Genomic DNA, 10342 nt, shown 5'->3' with positions numbered 1-10342 from the left:
ATTTTTTTTTAAAAAGGGAAAGTATCTTCATTACATGTGATAAATAGTTATGTCATTGGAATTTAGCAGAAATGTTCACTTTTAATAGTTTGCCTTTTCCTTGTACAGGTTGATTATGTCCCTGTCTTCCAAGCCTCTAAATTAACATCAGATATCAGTATTTTGAAAACTTGAAATAAGTTTGTAGAGAATGAAACATTATGAATCAATATTATTTGCAGCGTAACTTTATGATTTTTTGATAAAATAACGTTTTTTTGAATCGAGAAATATACTATCAGGAACAAAGAGGAACTGTCTAGGTATTGGATTTTTATTCCGTTTTATGAAATAAAATGTAAATTACTACATATATGTAGTTCGTAATACGTCATTACAGCACGAGAGCCATCTTACACCCTGGTGTAAGATGGATTTTTTCCAGCACCGGTAAAAATAGCAGAAATCCCCGTCTGGTATGCAAGAAAATATTTTATTACACAACTGAATTTTTGCTATGTCATATTTTGCCATTTGTCTCAAAACTTCTGACAGCTTTTCTACATACAGTTAAACCTGTTTTAGTGACCACCTGTATTAAACAGCCACTTGTCCTATGCAGCCAGTCAGCTGTCTTCCCAACTTTACTTTTTTTGTTTCATCCTGTCTTAAGCAGTCACATTGTGTTACTCCCTTTGACTGCTTGATACAGATTGCATTTTATACAACAGATATGTTTTTATCAATAGATAATACTCTGTAAAACTCACTGAACCATTTTGTTTTTACTTTTTGCTTCTAATTACGTACAAATGAAAAAAAACTGACCTTCAATTTAGTGACCTAGTAATTAAGGTTAGTACTTTTAAATCACTTACTAATCACCTTTGTGTGTTCAAGCCCTGCTTTAGTTGTTAATTATTTGAGCTGCGCCATGAGAAAACCAACATAGTGGGTTTGCGACCAGCATTGATCCAGACCAGCCTGCGCATCCGCGCAATCTGGTCAGGATCCATGCTGTTCACTAACGGTTTCTATAATTGCAATAGGCTTTGAAAGCGAACAGCATGGTTTTCTCATGGCACGGCTCATTTCATGTTGTAACTTTTTGACTTGTTTCTCATTATATCAAAATCTAGTCGCAACCTGCAGAAAATGTTACACACAACTGAATAATGGAAAATAAGAAGTCCTCTAACAATAGATGTAAATGTTTGACGAGGATTTTCCACTCATTATTACTATTGACACATGTATAAGGTTGAGATGCCTTAGAAGTCACCTGTAGTAACTAGGCATTTAAGCAGTTGTTCAACACATTTCCACATTATGTCACTCCCTTGGCTGGCTGATTAATACAGGTTTGACTTTAGATACAAGGCTTAAATAGTTTCTCTTTTTATATTTTAGTTGTTTAGTTTTTGTAAATTATATTTTGCTTCTATTTCTACCCAGAATATACTATGAAATATTTATTTAAGATTTATTGATTAAATGTCATATTTCCTCTACTTGTCATATTGTAGTATAAAGTGTATATTGTTTGTGTAATAATGAATTTTGTTTTAGCAAATTATTATAACTTTCTGCGCATGTGTAATAATGAATTTTGTTTTAGCAAATTATTATAACTTTTTGCGCATCTTTTACATTCTGAAACCGCCAGTAAACAGTTTAAAATGGAGTCCTTGTATGTATTTAATTGTTTTCAACATGGCAGCTCAAGTTTCATTTTCTTTCTATCATGTCAGTTTTGTTTTGTAAAGTTTTGAAATTTGTGTGTGTTTATAGAAATTCTAAGAAATTTTAAATACAAAAGGACTACATTTTCAGTTGTTTGAAATCAATTGTAAATTGGTGTAGTTTACCTGGTAGTTTAGAAAAGACTTGATGTTACTGTTGAAAATGTTGAGGTAGTTAGGAAGACGGATGGAAGATGTGGTTAATTCAGTAGTCAGATGTATTAATCAGGACCTGTTTATTTGGAAATGTTAAATGGTATGCAAGAGTCTGTTCATATTTATCCATTTACCTATCCTCTTTGATAGGGAAGGTTCAGGGGATAGGTAAAACAAGGCAGAAGGCACCCCTAGCTGTTTATTGACCTTTTATCATATACATTTATAGTAAGGTATATAGAAGGGTAAGTAAATCATTTTAAATAGCTGAATAAAAACTTTACCTACCGTTATGTATCATGTTAATAATTAGATTCCCAAGTTACAAATAATTAAGAAACTTTGGAAGTATTGAAGGCCAAGCTTTACTCTGAATTGAAGAAAAATTATGCTTGTTTTGTATCAGTCTTAGAAAGTCCCGTTAAATTTCTTCAGATAGGGGGACTTGGTCACTTCACGAGGCCATTAGAGGTAAAAATGAAAATATCTTTAAATATCTTTAAATGAATTTTTCTGGCAGATATTCATTAAATCTCAGCTTTTTTTTCAAATTAGGGCACTTGCTCTGTGTTATGCTTTTTCTAGTAAACAGTTATTGCCTTCCATGATTCAGTGTGTTATACTTGTAATATTCAACTCGCTTTGCTTCATTAATTATTTTTGTATTTTTTGGAGATCTTAGCAAAATTTGTCTCTTTATAAGGTAGCAATAGATCTTATCTTTATGATTTAAAGTTTTTATATGAAAATGTCAACTTTTAAGAAGTTTGGTCCAATTAGAAACATATTGCAACTTAGTATTCATTAATATGCATAAAAAACTATACTCAACAGTTATTAAGGAATCAAAATGCCATTTGAAAGCATAATATAGTAATACAAATGTACTAATAATATTTTTATGTTTCACTGTCAAGTTAATGATTAAAGTAGTATTGTTTGAATGTCCAAATTTGTTTGAAGTTTGTATGAAGAAACTTTGATTTACCACCCATTCCATTTTTCCATTATTCCTTGTCATGTAAAGTTTTTGTTATTTGCTTCCTCTAAACTTGTTTTTATTGCATGTATATAATATGTAATATATGTCAGTTTTTACTATATCACATCATGAAATTTTATATGCATTGAATTCTTCATGTGAGAAAGCCATCTAGCTGGCTCACGGAATGTCGGTGGTTCTACCGCTCGTAATGAAATAATGTACGGAGGGGCACTTGGGGTCTTCTCCCACCACCAAAGCTGGAAAGTTGCCATATGACCTATAATTGTGTTGGTGCAACGTTAAACCCAACAAAATAGATAAAATAAATCATTATATGTAGGTGATCACTGATGCCTGAATACTACTTTCAAAGTTTAGACATAATTTGGATAAATAGACACCACTGTTGGCTTGTCATTGTTTTTATAGATATATGTACACATCTGACATACCTGTGAAATTATGAATATTAATTTACTCCAGTTATTTACAGATAACAAAAGAAAAATGGGCTGAACTTCCACTTTTAGGTGAAAGTTTTAACAATGATTTACAGTAACATATTTAGCAGGTGCTTTTTATCTAAATCAATACTATGTCTGTATTTTGAGCATATTCCAAGTGTTTTTGGATAGTATTGAATTAGTTTCTATTTCAGATACTAGTGTTTCCATACATCGGTATTTCTGACAGTGGTCAGAGTATTTTTAGATTGTAGTTAATTATTTTCTAGTTAGGATAGATTTATCTTGGTATGTAGCTGAATAGTTATTCTGGAAGCTATTTATAATGAATCAAATTATTCAATAGTCTAGAAGTAGACCAAATGTTCACCAGACCTGGTCACAATATTTATGGTCATAACTATTGTTTCTGTTGATCTAGATGTAAGCATTGCTTACATTACATCAATATCCTGTACTGTACAAAGATAGAACAGTAAGTTTAGTTTATTGATACAAATTGAATGTAAAGGGCAACATGTTCAAATGATACATGTAATTCTTAGTGATTTGGAATGTTGTCCTAAGTGAAATTATTTATATATTATATAATACATGTTAAATATTTGCAATCACTGTTTAAAGGATAAACTCAAGATGCCAAAAATATATTGAGAGACTATAAAATAATTCATCTAAACACCTATCATAATATTATACATGTAACATAGTTTCATTTGTCAGAGAGATGACATTAATGAATTTTAGAATGCCAGGGCAGTGTTTGCATTGTGAGCGAGTTTATATAATCATGCAATAGAATTGTATATTACCCAGGATTGGGCTTTTATTGTCCAGATTTGATTTTATCATGTACATTTCAATCAACCTTATTACTTTTTTATAACATGCACATGTTAATTCCTTTGTATTGTAATAAAGTTTTGAAAAAAGACATTTTTTGTTTATTTGCAAGCTTTGTACACATTTGAATAATTATTTACTTGAAGCCTTGTTAGCTTAAAAGATAGAACTCTTGACTACGAACTAAAGGGTTGAAATACCATTGAAAATAATGTTAACTTGTCTGCTCAGCTGGGCTGAAGAAAAACAGTACACATTCTTTTCAATTTATTTTCTTAAGAGCTCCGCCTAACAGGGCATAATATTCCTGTTCGCAAGCAGAATCGGACAAGCAGTAAAAGGGGGCATTGAAAACGAGTTGCCTGCAATTACTTGTTGGGGAGGAGGAGAATAAAAAACTGAAACATAGAAACTGCAATAAACAAAAGGCTGAAAGAGGATACTTTCAAAATGGGTGTACAAAAATCAGCATATTTTTAAATGGAATTCCTATTGTCTGGAATTTTGTTCCAGTTAATCATGGGAAACAAGCTTTGTGTTAAAACTAACGAAAAATAACCTTAGACCGCAGGGCTTTCTTTTCTTCTATATATATGTAGGAAATGAATTAGTATATATATTATACTATGTTTTATATAAATATATCTCCAGAGATCATTTTCAGTTCTATATAGCATTTGTACATATTAACTAACCGAGAAAGTATGGATACCTTGTTGGTTGCTGTCGTGCTGTCTGTTGATTTTATATGTAACATAAAGTAAAGCTTGTCTTTATCTATTTTTCAGTTTTACCTTTAACTAACACATCTGCTTATCCCAAAAAATAGACTAACTATTGAGATGTTATGTAGCATAATATGAAGAATAGTCTTGTTTTGAAAAATTACATCGTCCGGAAATGCCCTCATGGAAATGCCTGTTGAGCCACAGGGCTGGTAATAAACTCTAAGCTTCCCAAATGGGGAAGCATATAGCCGCTGCTTCATCCGTTCTTCCTGCAATTCTTGTTCAGAGTATTTCTCAGCAACCACTGGCTGGAACTCGGCAAAACTTCATAGGAAGCTTCACACCCAAGAGGAGATGTGCATATTTTCGTTCTATTCCAGTCAGATCATTTTCACTATTTCTGGTCCGGAGTGTTCTGCAGCAACCTCTCGGTGAAATTCAATGAAACTTCATACGAAGCTTCACTTCCAAGAGGAGATGCGCATATTATCTTCTTGTTCTGGTTGGGTGTTTTTTCACCGCGTTATTACCCTTTCATTATTCAACTTTAATATACTATAGCGCCATCTTTATTTAGAGTAATCCTCAGCAAACACTCGCTGAAATTCAGCGAAACTGCATAGGAAGCTTCATTCCGAAGAGGGTGTGCACATGGAGATAAGTTGAAAAAAGAGCCAATGATACTTACGGGATGGCGCTAATGACCGGAACTAGAGAAATGTTAACAAAGAAAGAGGGTAATTGATTTTTTTGCTTTCTGTAAGAAATTTAGAACCTTATTTCAAACAACGAGCAATGTAGTTCCACTCAGAAATGGTTATACTTTTTTGTGCTCAAGGTGAGCTATTGTGATCGGTCATTGTCCTGCGGCGTCTGTCAACATTTGCCTTGTTAACACTCTAGAGGCCACAGTTTTGACCCAATCTTTATGAAACTTGGACAGAATGTTTGTCTTGATCTCTAGGTCAAGTTTGAAAACTGAGTCATGTGGGGTAAAAAACTAGGTCAGTAGGCCAGGTCAAAGAAAAATCTTGTTAATACTCTAAGAGTCCACAGTTTTAAGTTTGAAACTCATGAGAATTGGTCGGAATGTTTGTCTTGACCTCTAGGTCAAGTTAGAATCTGGGTCATGTGGGGTCAAAAACTAGGTCACCCGGTCAGATCAAAGAAAAACATTGTATATGCAATAGGGGCTGCATTTTACAATGGATCTTCATGAAATTTGATCAGAATGTTTGATTTGATGAAATCTAGGTCAAGGTTGAATATGGATCATCTGGCATCAAAAGCTAGGTCACCTGGTCATATCAAAGAAAAATCTTATGTATGCAATAGGGGCTGCATTTTTCACCGGATCCTCATGAAATGTTTGTCTCCATGAAATCTTGGACGAGTTCTAATCTGGGTCAAAAACTAGGTCACTAGGTCAAATCAAAGAAAATGCTTGTTTACACTCAAGAGGCCACATTTTTGGTCCAGTCTTAATGAATATTGGTCAGAATATTTGTCTCCATTAAATCTCAGACGGGTTAAGAATTGGGTCAGGTTGGGGTAAAAACTAGGTCACTAGGCCAAATCGAAGAAAATTCTTGTTTACACTTTGTAGAGGCCACATTTTTTGCTCCAATCTTCATGAAACTTAGTCAGAATGTTTATCTCCTTGAAAACTCGGTCGAGTTTGAAACTGGTTCATGTGGCGTCAAAAACTGGGTCACTAGGTCAAACATGCTTACACTGTTATTGTGTGCTACTCAGGTGAGCGACCTAGGGCCATCTTGGCCCTCTTGTTATGTATGCAGGTGGATTTGCCGCGCGAAAGCATTTCTTGATGTGGGGATTGAAAGTTGTGAAAAAGGACCGGTTCAAACAGACAGTGGACGTATCATTGATTCTTTTTTTAACTCAACTCCATAAAGAGATGGAGCCAGTGTTTACAGGCCGTGGTTCCGGTCGGATGATTTTTAGCTCGACTATTCGAAGAATTGTCCGAGCTGTTTTACTCACCCTGGCATCGGCGTCATACTATGGCTACTGTTTGCATGCAAGTACGGATCATTTAAACGCATATATCTTTGAAACTTATGTTTCCTTTTTCTAGGCCAATTGCCAACCTCACTGGGTCAAGTGCCATAACTCTGACATGCATTTTGGCCAAATTATGCCCCCTTTTAGACTTAGAAAATCCTGGTTAAAGCTTTGCATGCAAGTTACTATCTCCAAAAAATAAGGATGCAGATATTCATTTGAAACTTCACATGTGTCTTCGGGGTCATAACACTAGGTAATAACATCAAGTCCCATAACTCTGACACTTATTTTGGCCAAATAATGCCCCCTTTTGGACATAGAAAATCCTGGTTAAAGCTTTGCCTCCAAAACTAATGCAGATACTGGATTTAAACTCTATATATATTAACATTTAGGGTAATAATGCTGCTTCTGGGACAACAATTTGAATAGTCGAGCATTGGCTTGTTTACTGAGTTTTTGCATTTTGATTATTTAATAACAGTATAGCGCCAGCCATTTCTTGTCCCGAGTGTTCCTCAGCAACCAATCGCTGGAATTCAGAGAAACTTCATAGGACGTTTCACTCCTAATAGGAGATGCGCGTATTATCTTTCTGTTCCAGTCCGATGTTTTATTCACCGTGTTCAACTGAGTTTATTCACCACCTAATTGCTGAGTTCTAAGAAACTTCTTTAGAAGCTTCACTACTAAGATAGGAATGTACTCAGTCGATGAATTACGCTTCTGTGCTTTTAACATGCAATGATCATACCTCGGAGAGCATCCATCAGTTTTACCAACATTTTCTCGTTTTTAGGATGGGTGGGGAATGACCTATATATTCTATAATACAATGTATATTAAAGCCCCCCCCCCCCCCCCCCCAAAAAAAAAATATGATCCGCGGTCCCTGTGTGTTGAGCAATTCCGCGCATACAGACATGTGAATAAACATATAATAATCATACAATTTAGAGACATCCACAGATGTTTTCTTGGTTAATTTTTTTTAAGTTCATTTTTCTTTTATCATAGCTGTAATCTAGAAACTTGGTTTTTAAGTTATATAATAATTAGGCGAGTACGTTAGCATATTTATTTTTGGCAATTTTGTTCGTTGAAAATTTGTATTTCGTGAACATTTTCTATGTTTAGTCCTCGCTCCATAAACGAACACTAAGACCTGTTTTGATGGAACGGTCAGAACAGTTACAGACACTCAATAAGAGGTCTCTCTGTCCTACCTGTCGAGCACACCTAAGTGTAGTGTACGTAAATTTGCTTTTTATAAAACAAATAGAACCAAAATATTCAACTCCGCTGCAACAAAACGTAAGAAGCATTATCAATAGTTTTACATTTGTACAGAAATTGGTTTGTGTGTAACTTAGTTTAATTCAAACCAAGAAATTGAACAAGTCTGTCCTATTAGTGTTAGATTAAAATAAGGGGCTATATACACAGGTATTTCCGAAAAAAATGAGTATGTATTTTTTTTTTAATTCAAGTATTATGCCGTGATAGAAAAGTCAGGTCACAAAAATCATAAAATTCGAATGCAAATTCTTGTATGAAATAAACCATTTTAATCATAACATTTTATCATAACAGTCATTGAATCCTTTATGATATTAAATGATTTGCCTGGTTCCCGACTGGTTGTGAAACTACGGCTGTACGATGAAACGTAGAGAGTAAAACACGGGCACCAGTCTATTAAATTATTAAATGTATTACCTCCCTTTGGTCACGTATCATTTTATGACCTATAACTTCCCGGTGATAAGTTTTCTGAAAATACAAACAAAAATATTTTACAGTTTATATGGATGCCACTCATTATCTGCGGAAACATGAGACAGTGTTACGTACAATTAAAGAATACATATTAACTGTTACGGATTAAATACCTAACTGTTTAAATTATTGTTTAAAATTAATGACACAATCTAAACTAAACACTCTTAATAATGGAAGTTCCTGGACGTACAGAATCTTCCAAAAATGGGACTAATCAAGCTTTTATTTTATGCCAGCCATGCCAGGGCGACGATGACACGGTACCAGCAGAGGGTTACTGTGAGACTTGAAATGAATTTATTTGTACTAGCTTCCTGCATTAAAGCTCACCGGAAGTTGGCCGTGACGAAGAATCATGTTATCAAATCCAAGGATGAAATGCCGACAGTTCTGACTCGAAGCGACCCATGTATCGAAATATGTGCTGATCATAAGACTGAAATAGTGAAGTTTTATTGTGAGGAACATGATTGTGTAGGCTGTGGAGACTGCATGGTTCTGGAACATAAATCCTGCAAGGTTCAGTTGATTGCTAATGTATCCAGTAACTATGGCAAGAGTGAAGAGCTAATTAGAATTAGACATAAAATTGATCATCTGAAGAAAAACCTTGCTTCTTGCAAACATGAAATAAAGTGCAGTCTTGAAGCCGTAGATGAAATGAAGGCCAAAGTAATTAAGGAAATTAAAATCTTCCGCAAAGAGATGAACATTTACCTGGACCAAGTGGAGACTGACCTTATAGAAGAGGTTGAAGAACTCACTGCTAAAGATGTTTCGCTACAAAAAAAACTTCAAGAAGAATGTGAATCCTTAGAAAATGAATTAGGACAGTTTCAAAGTAAACTAGATCAATATTCAGAGAAGGTTAATCAGTTGTTTGCTACATCTAAACGTATACAGAAAAGGTTGAAACACTGGCTGGAAGTAAATCAAAATATTGCTTCTGGAAGTCAAATAAATATTTGCAGATTTGAACCATCCAAAGAAATGATGGCTCTTAAAACGAACCACTCTCCTCTGGGAAACATTGGTACAATTATCAAGAAATTTCCTGGTCGGAGTAGGAGGAGTATCGTTGAAATGGAAGCAAACTTGGTTGGGAAGACGAACGTTCAAGCTGCAAAGGAAGGAAAATGTTGGATTACGGGAATGGCAATGGTTTCATGTGACGACATTTTGCTTGCAGATTGCGAGAACAGTTCTCTGAAAATTCTAAATGTGAGCAATGGTAAGGTCACGTCAAGGTTTAAACCGCCAGGAAAACCATATGATGTAACTGTAATCAATTCTGAAAAGGCTGCTACAACTTTACCAAAGGAAGGGAAAATCCTGTTTGTGAACACTTAACAATGGGCTGTCTGAGAGTCACAGTCTGAAAGTCCGGAAAGGGTGCATTGGAATTGATTATCATAGTAGTAAAATCGCAGTGTCATTCTATAAGCCTCCTGCTGTTCAGGTACTAGACATGGAAGGGCATATTCTTCATGAAGTCAGTGATACAAGCATGTTTAAGTGTCCACAATATATCTCCCTGAGTGATGATAGGAGTATGTTTGTGTCAGACATTGATAACCATGCAGTGTATGAACTCGGAATAGACGGGGAACTTAAAGCTAAAATAAAAGGCGAGAG

The 10342-nt window shown here is 34.7% G+C and overlaps 1 protein-coding gene across 1 annotated transcript; it reads left to right on the top strand.

Annotated features, from left to right (window-relative positions):
• The first annotated feature begins 8959 nt into the window (after nt 1-8959).
• LOC128546951 (E3 ubiquitin-protein ligase TRIM33-like) lies at nt 8960-10057 on the top strand. Its single transcript, XM_053518380.1, has one exon. It carries the CDS (start codon nt 8960-8962, stop codon nt 10055-10057), a length of 1098 nt encoding a protein of 365 aa, XP_053374355.1.
• Nucleotides 10058-10342: the final 285 nt, after the last annotated feature.

Source organism: Mercenaria mercenaria, chromosome 11 (assembly GCF_021730395.1).
Source record: "Mercenaria mercenaria strain notata chromosome 11, MADL_Memer_1, whole genome shotgun sequence".
NCBI lineage: Eukaryota > Metazoa > Mollusca > Bivalvia > Venerida > Veneridae > Mercenaria > Mercenaria mercenaria.
The sequence above is the reverse complement of the archived record's forward strand: the minus strand, read 5'-3'. Positions and strand labels throughout refer to the sequence as shown.

Excerpts from the sequence above, each read along its gene's own strand:
- LOC128546951 (XM_053518380.1), top strand. The coding sequence starts at position 8,960 with ATGACACGGTACCAGCAGAGGGTTACTGTGAGACTTGAAATGAATTTA.